The sequence below is a fragment of the Larus michahellis genome, chromosome 22, assembly GCF_964199755.1.
Source record: "Larus michahellis chromosome 22, bLarMic1.1, whole genome shotgun sequence".
Lineage (NCBI taxonomy): Eukaryota > Metazoa > Chordata > Aves > Charadriiformes > Laridae > Larus > Larus michahellis.
This window is the reverse complement of record NC_133917.1, coordinates 5087262-5103219: the sequence shown is the minus strand read 5'-3', so window position 1 is coordinate 5103219 and position 15958 is coordinate 5087262. Positions and strand designations below refer to the sequence as shown.

General features: G+C 54.5%; 1 protein-coding gene across 13 annotated transcripts in view; it reads left to right on the top strand.

Annotated features, from left to right (window-relative positions):
- Positions 1-15958, top strand: part of R3HDM2 (R3H domain containing 2) — a 53843-nt gene that overhangs the window by 33789 nt on the left and 4096 nt on the right. For 4 of the 13 annotated variants that reach the window (XM_074565273.1, XM_074565274.1, XM_074565272.1 and 1 more), the window contains 14 exons: positions 244-303; positions 988-1128; positions 1526-1634; positions 2837-2932; positions 4393-4424; positions 4523-4576; positions 6949-7181; positions 10084-10268; positions 12342-12431; positions 13070-13312; positions 13926-14052; positions 14479-14714; positions 15131-15285; positions 15556-15656. In XM_074565273.1, coding sequence (XP_074421374.1) covers positions 244-303; positions 988-1128; positions 1526-1634; positions 2837-2932; positions 4393-4424; positions 4523-4576; positions 6949-7181; positions 10084-10268; positions 12342-12431; positions 13070-13312; positions 13926-14052; positions 14479-14714; positions 15131-15285; positions 15556-15656 — 1862 coding nt within the window. The remainder of the gene's footprint in view (positions 1-243; positions 304-987; positions 1129-1525; positions 1635-2836; positions 2933-4392; positions 4425-4522; positions 4577-6948; positions 7182-10083; positions 10269-12341; positions 12432-13069; positions 13313-13925; positions 14053-14478; positions 14715-15130; positions 15286-15555; positions 15657-15958) is intronic. The other 9 variants (XM_074565268.1, XM_074565269.1, XM_074565271.1 and 6 more) reach the window with 9 other exon arrangements.

Genomic DNA, 15958 nt, shown 5'->3' with positions numbered 1-15958 from the left:
CAAGCGCTGTTAGCAAAACAACTACTTTAAACTGAAAAAAGTCTGGCAATTAATTTGCTCTATATGAAAAACTGTGAAGTTTTTTAGTTCATTCCTTTGGAGGATGTGTGAAGCTTGATTAATAGTGTTGCTTGCTCCAGGTATTTGTGACTTTTCTCTGTTGCTGGGAGGGGGGTACCAGGCAGAGAAAGCTGTGTTTCGCTGTCTCTAAAGGTGGCCTTTTCCTTTTTATTTTCTTGACAGGGATAGAATGATGCTACTAAAGTTAGAACAGGAGATTCTGGAATTTATTAGTGATAACAAGTAAGTGATCATCACGTTTGTGTCAAGCAAAAGAGATTCGTAACTTACAGTTTAGGAGCTTGGGCACCTGAGGGAGAAGGGAGGGTCTTTTGGGCACACTGGTCAGGAGGCTTCTGTGCTCGCACATCCTCCGCCTCCTTTTGTCCATGTACAAGGTTTCTGAGTATCATGTCAATTTGGTCTCAATTGCTTTAACACCACAGCCCTGTGAAGGAGATGAGTGCCATTGTGCTTCCCTTCCTAGCATAAATTGGGAGGGGAGAAACCAGGGGCAGAATTCACATCCCAGAACGAGAGATAGAATAGGTGTCTGCAGCAGAGCTGGAAAACTTCTTTATCCAACAGGATCAGAGAAGTTGCAGTATAAGTACTAATTCTGGCTCCTGTTCCTGCTTAGAAACAAACACGTGCGTTTCTGCACAAGTTGGGCTTGTTTTGGGAGCAGCATGTTCAGCTTGAGCCCTTGGGTCAGTCCAACTCTGGCTGGCAAGGCGGTGTGAGCCCATGCTCACACTCAGTGTAAGAAGCTGCACTTGAGTCATAACTAACTGCTTGGAATAGGTGGCATGGTCTGATCTGGGATCTGCTTAAGGCACCTCTGGCCTTGATCTCTCTTTTGGTGTCAGATTATCGTTGTCTGTTTCCAGGCCTTCTAAATTCTAATGCTTTCTCCTCTCTTCTTAGCAATCAGTTTAAGAAGTTCCCTCAGATGACCTCTTACCATAGGATGCTGTTGCACCGGGTAGCTGCCTACTTCGGCATGGACCATAACGTTGACCAAACCGGGAAGGCAGTCATTATCAACAAGACCAGTAACACACGAATGTAAGCGGGGGGGAGAACAACTGGGCTGGCATCCCCTTCCCGTCCCTTCCCTTCCCTGCATGGTGCCACATGACCCCCAGACACAGAGCCCTGGCACGGTCCAGAGCAGGATGCGTTCCACACCGCATTCTTTCGCCTTTTCTAGAGAAGGGCAAATCCCTTCCCTAGGAGAGAATAATCCTTCACTTCCAGTCCTAAGTGTATGTATTTGCAAGCCCTTTCTAGTTCTCTCTGGTTCTCAGAGAGGGGGCAGGAGCACGTGTTGCCATCAAACAGAGGAGAGATTTAACACAACGAACGGCTTTGCACACCCTCTCGCTCCCTGCAAGGCAGTGGTTTCATGAAGATGGTTCTGTGCCGTTTTTGTCCTTCTAACAAGGGCTGGTTCTTCCTGCAGCCCTGAGCAGAGGTTCTCTGAGCACATCAAAGATGAGAAGAATGCAGAGTTCCCGCAGAGGTTTATCCTAAAACGAGATGATACCAGCATGGACCGAGATGATAATCAGGTAAGGGATGGCAATGGGTTACCTGCATACTTTGTGAACGTCAAACACGACTTTTCTGAGAACAACTCTAAATTTCTCTTGGGTTTCTTGCAGTAACCTTCTTTAATAGAAGCTTCCACCCCATACAAGCAGCAGCATCTAGATATATCATGAAAACTTTACAAAATAGTGTGGAATGCCTGCAGAATTTGTGTGGGTTCTATGGGGGGTACTTTTCTGTACCCTGAATATCGGCTGGCGGCTGGGCCAGGCTTTAAGGTGAAGCCTTTTGCTAAGGTTTCCTTGGAAATACCCCAGAGCTGAGTGTTGCCGAGCATCTCTCCCACCCCTCCCTGGGGCTTGCAGCGAGTCAAGCTGTGAAGTTGTCAGGACCTCGCAGTGCTGCTGGAAGGAAACCACTTTGAGCTCAGCAGCGTTGCCAGCTGTCGGGGCTAAAAACCCTCCTGAATCTCTGGCTGCCTTTGGGCTGTCACGGGTGGCACCACACCTGTAACGCAAAGCTAGCTTGTTCATCTGTGGCTGTTTTCCCAGCCTGTGTCAGACAGAATCTTGAACGTCAAAAACGGGGCAAGAGACAGGAGACCTCTTCACCAGGGATCTCGTGCTCTTTGCTCTCATAGCTCCCATCTCTACATCACCCCAGCGTACCCCCGTCCCTTGCTTTTGGTCGTGTTTCTGAACATAAGTCGTCAGGATTCCCCATGTCTCCGCAGGGAGCGGGGAGTCCCCAGCTCCCCGCTGGTCACTGCAATCACTATCAGTTTCTGGTTGCCCCGTGGTGGCACTCTGCAGGTGTTGCAGCTACCCACGAAGCACAGAATCCGTGACCGAGCGGGAGTTTGCTCTGTTGGCACATGCTGCAAAAAGTGGCCTTTAGCTCGTGACCCCTGAGAACAGGCTCTTTCAGAAGCACACGGTGATATTCCTGATCTGTCCTTTTCGAATCAGGCAGAGTTCAGGCAGAGTGGTTGTGCTCGATCCAGGAGGTGGAGTGCAGTAAGACCTCCAGGATGCTCATCCCTAGACATAGGTGTCCAGAAGGTAGGTGCAAAGGCAGAGGCTGTGTCATTGCATCCAGGCATCATGCACACACTCCGTAATCCGCATCCACTTACACTGCTACGTAGAAACAGCAGCAGCTGACTGCGCCCCCTGCTCCCATTGGCAACTGCTGACCCGCTGAGATGTGTTTGTCCCTTCAGATCAGACTCCCCTTGCAGGATGGGAGAAGGAGCAAATCTATAGAAGAGCGAGAGGAAGAGTATCAGCGGGTCAGGGAGCGGATATTTGCACGAGAGGTAAGCTTGGATGACTCACTTGCCAGGTACCCTGCTGGAACTTTGTGGCAGAAGGTGTCCTTGAGTATACTACGAGGTCAGGTCTCCTCATTGCCTTTTCTACAAATTTGCCAGTGCTCCTGGTATCTACCGTTTAATGCCAGCTCCTAAGAAAGATGTCTAAGACATTGAGATAGAGGAGACACACCGCCACTCCCCAGTCTGCTCCTTCCCTAAATTGCCTGTTTCAAGGGGCAGTAGGGACTGACGGAGGCAGTTTTTCTCCTTGCTGCCCAGCAAGATTTAAGCTCACGCAGTGGTGTTTCTGGGATGACTAGCAAATCAATAGATGAACCTGCAAGAAGCAGCAGCTGCCTCCCCCAGCTTCTCTCCAGCGCTGCAGCTTCAACCTCCTGACCAAGCAGTGCTGGCCTTGGAGTATCAGGCAGGGCTCCGTCCCTCTACGGGATGAACCTGGGCAGTATGTTTATTGTCCTTCTTATGAAGTGTCCAGCTTGGTTATTGCTTCCTTGAGATCTCTGCTCCCTACATGGAACTCCTCTAAGCTGGAGCCGTGTTCCTTGCTCACGTCTGGCTCAGAGAGGCTGCTGTGCTCTGCTGTGTTGAGTGCTGTCGGCCAGCTGGAGGCAGCTCTCCGTGCTGTGCCAAATGGCAAATGATGGAATCGGGGATGATTCCAAGTGCCCATCTGCCATGGATCATGTTCAAAGTCCAGCTCCTGGCCTGCTGCTTTTGAGCATCTTGGGGATGATGCCTTTCATTTGTCCTAATGGGAATTGCCATGTGCCTGCCCAAGGAGGACGTCAAGGCAGCCACTGTCCCTAGTCAAGTCACCAGGCTTCAGCTGCTGACTCTCCAGCCAGTTGTGATCATGGACTTGTCTTACATGCACGGGCCCAAAGCCATCCAGACCTGTTAGTAAGTAGCTCTGCCTGTGGGCACGTACTTACCTTTGCTCCGTGTCCATGGGCTGAGCCAGTGCCTTGTGTCTGACTTGCAGAGGCAGGGGTGACTGTCACAGGGCGGGCTGGGCTGGCTTTGAGCCCTCTGCCTTTTTTTTCATGGCTCTGATAATTGTGCCTGCATTTAGCGAATAATGACCCTTGTATGTCTGGCCTCGATCATTCCATTGACAAAGCTACCGTCAAAGCTGCCTTAGAGCAATGACGTGGGGAGTTGAGGGCTCAGATTTGCAAACTCATGAGAGGTCTCAGGGCCACGGGTAACAGGAAAGGCTCCTAATGGGCCTGGATGGAGACCCATATGGGACTGGTGTGCAGAAGGCTCAGCAAGACTCCTGAATGACCGTGGAACCGGTGCACAAACCAACTGTGTCTGAGTCCCGTACTGTTAGTGCTTTGCTCCTTTTTGCTTTGAAACTGCCTGGGTTTGTCGCTTTCAAAGTTACTAAGTCTCCCTTTTCTTTCCTTCCCATCTCCATGTCTTTTCTGTGCTTCCAGACTGGCCAGAATGGATATCTCACTGACAGCAGGTTAGTACTGTTTAGCAGACACTATTTGTATCTCTGGCTTTCTCTTCGGAGGACTGCATGACTCTATAATGATGCTTTTTTCTGATGTTAACCGACAGAATCTCCAAAGAAGCCTTTTCTTCTAGTTCTCACAAACGGAGGCAGATTTTTAGGTATCTCTGTGTGACTTATCTTGTACATTGTCCTGCTGAGTAAGTTTGCCCCATGCATGGCTGCTTGTGAAGTTATTGAAGTTGTATTTTTTGCAACATCAATTTCTGAGTCCTTTTTTGCTGATTCATCAATTGAAATGGAGGGGTGGAAGGTGGGCATGGCAGGGAGGAATGGGGAAGCCAGAGGATTCCAGCAGTTTTCGAACCACTCTGCCTCGTTTCCCAAAAGGATGGGAAAGCCCCTGCCCTTAGAGTGACAGGATCAGCATCCAGTTAAGGTGGGGTTGTCCCTAATCCCTGATTATAAAGGCTGGATTACTTAATGGTGACAGTGAAGTGTCTCAGCTTTCCATTTCAACCAGAGTATGCTGCAGAGGGCACTGGGAACACGTTTGAGCAGCATTTTCGTATTAAGTAGTTTTCCTGTGGATGAAAGGGCTGAAGGATGGCGTCAGCCTGATGAGCCCCCTTGCCCAGACACCTGCCGCAGGAGGCTGCTGAAGGTGTGAGGATAAAGAGCAGGATGAAGGTGGACAGACCCTCCTGCCTGCTGTCCTCTCGATTAATGGCCAGAGCCCTAGCGGTGAAGCAGCTCTGTATGAACAGGACAGGAGGGTCCAAGCAAGTGTAGGAACAGCTTTGCCCCTCTCCGCCTGTTGCGTGGGTCAGGCTGTCGGGGGGTCACTGTCATGGAAAATCGAGTGTCCTCGGTGCAGGTACAGGGACTGTGTCCTGGAGTCTGGCAGCGGTGTTCAAGGCGGGGGCTATAGTTTTCAGATCAGCCGCGGGGCTGTAGTAAAACTCACCCAGCAAGTGGCAAAAGCCAGTTGCTGATGTGATTGCAGCTTTAGGAGCTGAGCTGCAGCCAGGGCTGCGCTAGGAGCTTTTCTGACTCTTGTGCCAGTCCCTAAAGAGGGACTGCTGTCTTTGTTTTGTGGTTCCCACACTGGGGAGAGGGAGAATATGTGGCATCGGGACCATTTTGAGCTCTCGACAGAGACTGGGGTTCCCTCAGTGGTGGTGCTGGGGACGATGGCTGTGTGAACTCCACGGACTTGCCCCCCTCAAAGCCCAGCTTTCAGAGCAGTACAGCGCGCTCTTTCACTCGCTTGGAAGCGCTGTGTTAATGCTGCTGAAGCACAGATTGCAGGGAGCTCTCTGCTGGTGGACAGCTTGGAAGCGGGCTGTAGTAGCGGTGATGGAGAGGAAGGCATGGCTGAAGCTGTAGGGCAGGCCAAGGCTGCTAGGGCAATGCTCTCAGAGAGCGAGGTGTGGTAGTGTGCCTGGAGTTTGGGCAGCATTTGTAGAAAAAGCAGAACCGTTCTACTGCTGGGTTAGCAGTAATCAGCTTGAGAGGGGTCTGGGTTCTCAGGGAACCAGGGTTTGCAGCTGGGCCAGAACAGAGGCCATGACATGCCCCTTCCCTGCACACGCAAACACTGTCCCCACCTCTGGACATCCCTAGGAGCTACCTTCAGAATTTAGGTTGCAAAGAGCCCAAGAGCTTGACAGTGACGCCTGTTAGTTAACTGTCATTTGGGGTTTGAGGCTGCACAGTCCAATTACTTCATTGGATATAACCATTGTACTGATTTTCCAAGAGACGTATTTTCTTTGACCCTCGCGTGCCCCCAGCAGCCCAGGACATCACCTCAGAAGTTCCTTCCAAGCCTCATCTTTTTTCCCCCGTGGCTGCGTGGAGCTGCTGCCAGGCTCAGCACAAGCATCCCTTCCAGTGTTGCCTTCCTCACCATTCCTCCCCGGTGAAGGCCCAGGAACCCATTATTGTGCTTACGATCCTTAGCTGGGCTGATAAACCCGGCTCACTGCTTGGGATGTTTTGCTGTGGCCAGACCTGGCCTGGGGCCAGGGGAGGGTGATGGGTGGGAGCCCAGCTCTGAGCGTAGCAACACGCCGGTGTGTAGCTGTCCCCGCTGGGCAGAAAACCTCACCGGGGCTGCTGTGGAAAGTGGTCTCGCGAGATCTCCATCAGCCGTGTCTCAAGGCCTCTCTTAAAAGCTTCCTGTTCTGAGACAAGGAGGGCTTTAGCAAGGGATCGTGCTCTGACCCTGCTGGCTTCTCTTCCAGGCTGGGATCTGGCTCGGGAAAAGGGCCAGGAGCCAGCTCTCAACACACGCCAAGGAAGACCAGCAGTGTCTGGGTCTTCCCAGTGCATGCCCAAGAAAGCTGTGACTCAGGGTGTTTGTTTGCTGTCAGATCCCTGTACAAAGTGCCGACGTGCTGTGTCACGGAGCCGGAGGCTGGCTGGCCGGGCTCACCAGCCCAGGGTGGCAGTACTGATGCAGCACCTGCAGGTCCTGCCGCTGCCCCTTCCCGCTGGAGGTGCCGTCTAACTCCTCTGGTCTCTGCAGGGGCAACCGGGACAGTTTGAACCGGGCCTCAGGCAGCCGCCAGAGCAGCACAGAGAGCGAGATAAAGTCGCTGGAGCCTCGGCCGTGGAGCAGCACAGACTCAGATGGCTCCATCCGCAACCTGCGACCACCTGTTACCAAAGCCAGCAGCTTCAGTGGCATCTCCATCCTGACACGGGGGGACAGCATTGGGAGTAGCAAAGGCAGCACTGCCAGCAGAACGTCCCGGGCAGGTACGGTACTGTTTTCCCTGCACACCTTCTGCAGAGGGCACCTGGCAGACGGCGTCTTCGGGTTGGGGGACTGTGGCTGATGACGCTCTGGTCAGTGACTCTGGTTAAAGGGGGACATGGTTGGCATCACCTGAACGTGTTCAGTACCTGCGATGTGCCAGTTGGCTCGTCATCTGCTTTTTCAATACTCACCATCAGATCTTCCTTCCCTTTAGTAGACTTATCTGAGACAGGACGTTGTTTAGTCCCATACCCTGGAATTTGAGCTACCAGTTTTCTGTTGTTTTCTGTCCCCTGCTCTACTGCAAGTTGTGTTGCCATTCCTTTCTGCTCCCCAGAATCCCTCACAGCCCTCGGGAGACTTAGCCAGGGGAAACCATCTGGCACTTTTCCTTGCTTTCCAACAAAGGAGGTCCAGGGAAGGGTGTCACCAATTAGTCTGTCTCATCAGACGCACAGTCTAACTCATCAGACAAAGACTGCGTTAGTTGGTATCTGCCTACGATGTTCTCTCAAAATGCTTCGCTATGCTCCTGAGAGCAAACACAACAGCAGGGAGAGGGGCCTGCAGCTCTTCCAGAGCTGTTGAATACAGCTCAGGGTTTCAGGTGCACCGAAGGGAATTAGGGTCACAAGTCTCTCTGCCTGCTTCAGGTCAGTTCGTCCTTTTCCGTCTAGGTGACACAAAGCCTGTGCACGGAGAGCGTTGGGGGCATCACTGTTGGTCCGTTCCTGAGCACGGCTCCCCGAGAGGATGTGTGCTGCACTTGGCAGGGCACCAGCCCTTCCGGCAGTGGGGAGCGGAGTCCTTTATTTTCAACTGACTGCTTGTGAAAGGCATCTGTGGAAGAGGCAGCACAGGTCTTTGCTCTCATTTTAGTGGTCCGTTGGTAACTGAGGAGCCGTATGGCAGCTGGTCACAATCACTGTGCAATATCAATGAGCAAAATCCAGTGTTGTCTCGCCGTCCGGCTTCCTCCATTCTCACGAGTAGGCAGCAGGTCCCCAAGTGCTTGAGAGCTGTCGTTTTACTGGGGAGGGAAGGCAGATTGGTGCTTGTGGGTGATTCGACTTCTCCACAAGAATCCTTTCAAATAAAATGGATGGATCCAAGAGGCAGCCAGGCTGCTGTTCTAGCACCCAGGCTGGCTTTGAAAACCACACGCTCATCTTGCAGTGTGAAGGTGCCTACATCATCCCCTGGGACCCTGTTTTCATTGTGCTCAGGGCTGCATTTATTCTGATTATTGCAACCACCCCCAGGACTGATTCATCAGCTGATGGGAGCAGTTATTTGAAGATCTGTCCCAGCCATGTGCAAAGCACAGCAACAGAGGATCTGCTTTTTTGCTTTTTTCTGTATTTTTCCTCCAGGTCTCCCCTGGGAACAGAAGCCAATTGCTCTCCAGGCTTTATATAATGGCAAGTGATTAGAAACGTCCTGGGGGAGTTAAAAAAAAAAAAAAAAAAGGGAATTTTCACTTGGGGAAACACCACCCTCCATATCCTCACATTTATTCTGTGGGGAGGAAGTGCTTAGGACTCTGGGTCTGGGGCTCTTTTCCCATCTCAGCATTCGGCCCCTGGGCAACTCTCAGCAAAATGTTTCCTTCTTTGCACCATGTGGCTGATGATACAGAGCTCCTTAGCAGAACGCCTGAAGATCAGCTGTTGAAATGCAGTCGATCAGAGGCGGAATTAGTTAAATAGCAGCTACTGGGCATCAAGCAATGGTTGCACAGCCCTTTTATTTCTGGAAGTAAGACTGAAATACGGAGGAGAGCACTTTGCAGCTGGGTGCCCTGCAGCGTGTATTGCGCTCCTTCCTAACAATTTTTCCTACCATGGGAAGGAATTGCTTTCAGCCTGCCACCCCCTAGCCTTTTACTCAAAAGGTGTGTGTGTGCTGGGTCTGTGCGGCCATAAGATAGGATTCCCTCACTCCGCGCTCTCTTCTGGGCAAGTGCTCGAACACATCGTGATGAGTATCAGTGTCCGAGCAGGGGCCGTGCCGAGCTGCAGAACTGAGCTGTGACTGGGAAGAGCTCTGCAGCTTCTTCCCACAGGCTGGTCTGTGGTTCTGAGCTGACACGGGTGTACCTGGCAGCTCCCTCTTTTTGTAATCCCTGTCTCATGCTGGGGAGGAGAGCCCTCCGCCAGGCAGGTGCTGCTGTTAACCATATTCCTCTTCCTAGCAGAAGGCCCATGGCGTTTATAGAAAGCCCTGACCTTTGCCTGGTGCTTTCCAGACAAGACGGAGGGCACATCCCTCCAAAGAATCACTTGGAACACAGATGGTTTTTCCTAGCCCGTGCCAGCTCCTGCACCAAGCACGCACTGTCCCGTGAGCGGAGGCCAGCCAGATCCATCACGTGGGCCTGGCGTTGGCCTTTTCATTTCCTGCCCTTCCGAGTAGTGTTGAAAGTTTACGCAGACAGCAGCTACCTGAGAGCGGTGGGAGGGGACCGCTGCGTAGGCTCTCCGCTTGGAATGAGGGCGCTGAGCTGGGCGCAGGGAAGAGAGCACGCTCTTGGGAATAACAGCTCTACAACTCGTGGCCGTAGCCTGCAACAAGAACTGCATCGTGGTCTTCCCTGCGTGGGTCAGGGCAGGCGCGGGGCAGGGGAAGGTGCTGTGACCAGCTGTGGAGGGTCGGTGTGTGTACATGGACGTGGAGAGGAGGGTCCTGGGGGTGGTAACGCCTTGGTTTGCTGTGGAGCAGAGGCAAACCAGTGCCTCAGCCTGCTCGCCCTGTCCCCCGTGGAAGCTCCCGTGTGGACAGCAGAGAGTGCAGTCTGGCTGCAGCAGAGGAGTGACAGGATCTACCCCCTGCCTGCCCCGCTGACGAATCCATGTTTTTCTCTCCCATGTGCCAATCCTGCCGTGCCTTTCTCTGTTCAAGGTTTGGTACTAGGTGCCCCTGAAGCATGCAGCCAGTCCCCTTCTTCGCAGCCCAGCCGTGGCCTCCTACCCTGCACAGCCCAGCAGCCTCAACCGCAGCCCCCCCAGCAGCCACCACCGCAGCCCCAAGGACTCCCACCTGCAGCCCAGCAGCAGCCAGCCATCAGCAACCACATGATGTCCCAGGTGAGCTGCTGCACGATGTCCAGGGCTCGGTGAGCTCCTTGGGCCCACAAGTGGGAGGTGGAAGCGGAGCCAGAATACACCCAGGGTGCTCTGGACTCACACTTGCCCACTGCCTTTTGGGTGTCCTCACACTTGCTGCCAGTTAGGGAGTGACGGTCCCTCTGTGCTCTTGGCAGAGAGCAGGAGAAGGTCGAGCGCCTTGCTGTGCCTGAATATGGTGCTGTGTGACATCTCAGCTTGCCAGCCTCTTCTGTGTCCGCTTGGGCCAGCATCCCCCCTGGCAAGGGATCTGTAGCCCTTTGCTGAGTGGCAGGGTTACGTTCTGGAACCAGTTGCCCTCCTGGTGAGGGGCCGTCAAAAGGTAGTTGGGTTTGAGCTCCCCAGAGCTGAAATCCCGTGACCTGTCCTGGGGAGCGGCAGAGCTGGAACTCACGGGTGTATTTTCCGGACCCTCCCCAGGTTAAACCCGAGTGATGTTGCACAGCCTGCAGGGCTGTTTCTGAGAATGGAGCCCCCTGGCAAGCGCTCGCGGCTGTCGTTCCTCCGTACTTTGTTCTGCTCCTGAGGCTGTAAAAAACCCCAGCACACGAGCTGCCCCTGTGTCCCTGCCGTACTGGGGAGGGGGTGGGACAGCGCTGGTGGGCACGTTTGGAGAGCAGAGCTGCCCCGTGTTCAGCGCGTGCAGAGCTGGGGGCTGTGCGTGGGCAGTGGCCTCGGGAGCTTCCCATCCCGCCCGGCTCGGAGCAGCGTGTCAGCGCTGGACCTCGGCCTGCCTGGGAGTTTTATAGGGATCCTTTCTGGTGCATCATCTCCTACTTATGATGTCTCCTACAGCAAAGAACTGCAAGTTCCACTGGAGTTATACTGGAGGTTCTTAAGATCCGACTGGACAGGGAGGGTGCTAGATAATCTTATCTAGGCTCGTTTTCCCATGAAAGGTTGGACCAGATGATCTTCTGAGGTCCCTTCCAACCTGGGCTGTGCTACAATTCTAAGTGTTTTCAGTGGGATGGGATGGGAGAAGGAAACAAGCCTTGAACAGCTTTTGCTGCAGATAACATGAACGGCTCCTTGCTGTCTGTTGCTGTCTGTATAAGGATAGGGGGAACTTGCAGTTCTTGGGCCCTGGACTGGCTCCAGCGTTGGGGATCTGTTTGCAGAGGACACTGACACTCAAGGGAGGTGAGGGGTTTCCCTGAGCGAGCCAGAGTCCGGCGCTGAGGCTAACGGGAGTGTCTGTCTGGAGCGGTAGCATGGCATGGGACAGAGCACAGTGCCCTGAGTGGGAGGTTTGAACACGGAGAAGGCTCCTGGAGCTTGTGCAGGATCACTGTGTCTTGCAGGGGTTTTGTTTCGTATCTTCCACTGTTTGGCTGTTCTAATCATTTAGGTCCTGGAAATTTTTTTTTCGTGTGTTTGACTGTTGGTGAAAGGTCTGAGGATGCACTGGCCCCCATACGCGTGCACCTTCTGTTTCACTAGAGGTCAAATCAAATAATCAAAAAAACAATCCAGTGCTGACCGGTACATGTTCGGTGCTTGAATTGGGTGTTGTCATAAACAGGCATCAGCAGGTCCTCCCAGTGACAAAGTGAGAGGGGCCCCTGCAGAAAGCAGGAGTGAAGAAAAGACATTACCCGCAGGAAAGGTTCAGGAGCGCTGCAGAGAGCGGCGGGCGTCAGCGCCACACACGAGTGGGCAGTGGAGTGGGACAGGCACGAAGGTTGTGCTGGGGGCAAGTGGCTCTCCTGCTGCTGTTGGCCGTAGCTGGCCTTTGTGAGCTTGTGTCACCGTGCATGCCAGGCGAGAGCTGCTTTGTGGACATGGTTGGCCTTCCCAGCTTCCACAAAGCAACTGGCCAGGCTGTATGTCTTCACAGAGACGAACGCTCCCCCGTTCTGGTCTCCATGCTTTCCAACCCTCTGCAACGGCCCCCTCCGTGTGTTTGCAATTGGCTCAGTTGACTAACCTTGTTGTTCCTTCTTTCTCTCCTTCCTCCTATATCCTTCCTTCCCCCCTCCTCTTTTCCCACCCAAATCTCTCTCCTCCCACTCCCTTCTCTGCTGGTCTTAGCCGGTCCCAGCGCTGCAGCCTGTTCAGTATTCTCCAAGCTCCTGCCCCCAAGTCCTCTTGCCAGTCTCTCCACCCCAGCAGTACAACCTGGTATAAACCCCGTTTCCTCTTCTGCGCTGTTTCTATTGTACTCCTGTGTTGTGTTTGTGTTGTATGAGCTTTTGCTAATCAGGTATGTCGCGGACATTGCACCCAGTGGGTTTGGGATTCATGGAGGCTCTGCGCTGCGGTGGGGTCAAGGCAGTGGCATGCCTGAGGCTGTGGGACCCACCGGGGCCGGGCACTGCTGGAATGGCTAATCCTGGAAAGAGCCTGGGGAAGAGCAAGTGCCAAGCCCAGAGCTCCACCAGGAAGTGAATGTTTGTGCCCAGCACTGGGGGGCAGGGGCCATGGCTGCCCTGTGGTCTCAGCCAGCCCTCTGTTGTCTTTTGGGAACAGCGCGCTCCATAGGACATGGCCTCTGTGCTGGGGCCACCCCTGCCTGTGTGGGGCCCTGCATGTCACCAGTGTCCGCTGAGCATTTGGGCCCCCCCAGCAGCTCGCATGCCCCTAGCCCCTGTCCTGCAGAATGCTCTTGCTCTGTGGCTCCTTTTGGGGGACGTTTCTTGGGCGAGCTCCTCCACAGTGTAGGGAGATGGGGTCTGCAGTCTACTCAGCAGAGCTATGTCCTACATGCTGTTGTCCTACATGCTGTCCTCCTCCATCCTTCCCGCTTATCCCCGATGCAGGCCGACGAACTCAGCAACCCCTTTGGGCAGATCAGCCTCAGCCGACAGGGCTCTACAGAAGCACCGGATCCTTCCTCGGCTATGTTCCAGTCATCCCTCATCTCCCAGCATCCTCAGCAAACAGGATTCATCATGGCAACCCCTGGGCAGCCCATTTCCACCTCCAACTACTCCGCCTCAGGGCACACGGCCCCCACACAGCAGGTGCTGCAGCCCCAGGGCTACATTCAGCCTCCCCAGCAAGTAAGGACATGCGCAAGCCTGGAGGGGCTGCGCCCCTCAGCCCAGAGCCGTCGGGCGAGGGGCTGCCGGGGAGCCCAGAGAACAGTTCCTTGAGAGTGGGGCCCCTCTTTTTCTGCTGCGTGTTTGTGATGGATCGATACACAGGGGCCCAAGCTGTGGGTTGGCACGCACCCTCGCTCGGCACAGGATGATCTCTGCCCCCTTGCTCCTCTGAGCTCACAAGGCACCTCTCTGGGGACCCCTCTGGCCATTCCTGGCTCGTAGCGTTGGGGGAGGGACAGCAACCAGATTCAGGGCTGACACCTCTAAGCTCTCTTTGGGGTCCTGCAGGGCATTATGACCTCTGGGATTGTTCCCCTTTGCTGTGATGAGAATTGTGCCTACTGTGCTCTTGCACTACTGTGCTGGGAAATGCTTGGATGTGGAGGCTGGGAGGAGCGGGAAGGGGCTGCGGTTCCCTGAGGAGATATCATCTGGCCAGAGCCAAAGCCCTGGGTGGTTTCCTTCGGCAGAAGCCAGGCCAGGTGAGAGAGAAAACTGGTCCTGGGGGACCAGCTTTCTTGGTCCCACTCCCTCTTGTGTTCTCATCACCATGTTTTCTTGATTCTGATAGATTCAGGTTTCTTACTACCCTCCTGGGCAGTACCCGAACTCCAGCCAGCAATACCGATCTCTCAGTCACCCAGTGGCCTACAGCTCCCAGCGCACTCAGCAGCTCCCCCAGCAGTCCCAGCAGCCGGGTAAGGGGGCACAGAAGGGGGGAGGGTCATGTTTCCCTTTCCTGACACTCTTGGTGGCTCTTAAGGATCTCCCATGCGCTGCCTGGGGCCAGGCTGCTCTTCCCTGTCTCCCACTCTTTGCTGGACTTGCTGACTGTAGAGTGCCTCTTGATTGTGCAAGGGAGAGTCGCAATGTGGCCGGGCTGCGAAGGCTGCTTTAGTCTTTTCCCTCCCTCTCGGCATGTGGCATGCACTGAGGTGCTCTAAGGTGGATTTAAAGCCAGGAGCTTCCTTCAGGTCTTTTTACATCTGCCGTAAGGGAAGCCCTTTTCTCACTCTTTAGCAAGAGATGGCGGCAAAGCAGAATTTAAGCCCTCATGTGCCAAGTCTTAGGCTGTTTCCTGTGGCCAGCTGGAAAGCTGCTCCATATAAATGCTGTTCTGACAGGTTTACAGCCAATGATGTCCAACCAGCAGCAAACATACCAAGGTGTAATGGGAGTGCAGCAAGCACAGCCCCCCGGGCTCCTCAACAGCCAGAGGAACAGCATGGGGGGCCAGCTGCAGAGTATGATGGGAGTGCAGCAGGCGCAGCCCCCTGGCCTTCTCAGCAGCCAGAGGAGCGGTATGGGGAGCCAGATGCAAGGCCTGATGGTCCAGTACAGTCCACTGCCTTCATACCAGGTAGGCATCAGTTGATCTCCGGTGAGGGGCTGCTGGGGAGGGAGCCTCAGCTGCGCAGGCCTTGCGGGAAGTGCCCTGTTCCTGTGCCAGAGTGATGGAGCCAAAGGCAGAGACTCACTCGCCGTGAGAAGATACTGCCTGCTTGCCAGCTTGGGGAGGGCATGTCCACATTTGAATCTGTGTAGGACATGTCTTGAGATGGAGGACAGAGTGCAGTTGGGCTCTTCGCCGTTGTGTTCACAGAAGAGCTTGGAGGGGCTGCCCTTGCCTGGGCAAGATTGCTCTGGGCTGCAGTAGACATCTGGCACCTCTTCTACCGTGTATGGACCTCGCTGGTGTCTCTTTGGAGCCAGTTCTCCCTGTTCCTGCTCTGTTACCTGTCATTCCTTAGGGCTGCTTCTTTCCTCCCCGCACAGGTTCCTGTGGCCAATGAGTCCCAGAGTGTGGTCCAGCAGCCCTTCCAGCAGCCAGTGCTTGTACCAGCCAGCCAGTCTGTTCAGGGCGGGCTTCAGGCTGGAGGGGTTCCCATCTACTACAGCGTCATCCCAACTGCCCAGCAGAACGGCACCAGGTAAAAGCTTCTCTGTCTCTGGTCTGCCTTGGGGAGAAAGGGAGGAAGTAGGCTACGCCTACTGAAAGGGTGTTAGCATCCTCCTCCTGCAGCTAGAGGAGGTGGCTGGGCACCGTAGATGCTGGTCATCGCTTCGGCTTGCCCAATCCTAGTCCCCATGGTCAGCACCTCCTGGACACAGCTGTCCTGCAGCGCGCGGTGCTTCTGTGCTGCTCCAGAGGCGGCTGGGTTTCTCCCCATCCCCTCACCAGAGCACTCTCTGCTTCACAGCCCTTCGGTGGGGTTCCTTCAGCCACCTGGCTCTGAACAGTACCAGATGCCACAGTCCCCGTCACCCTGCAGCCCGCCGCAGATGCAGCAGCAGTATTCAGGTAAGAGGGGCCCCTGGTCAGGGTTGGCAGCGACTGTGCACAGCTTGGGTCAGGTTTTGTAGGGGCTGTAGAGCTGCCAATTCAGAGCCAAGTCTGGCAGCTTCTGTGCGATGGGATTCCTTAGCCTTACCCATCCCCCAGCCCACTGGGAATTATCAGGACGTGGCACAGTGACTTTGCTCCAGGCCGTTGCTGGCCTGTGCCTGGCATTTTCCCGCCGTGGTGGGCAGGCAGGGCAGGGCGGGAGTGGGCAGAGGGAGCTGCTGTGGGCTGTGGACTCCCTCTGCTGGCAACGCACCTTA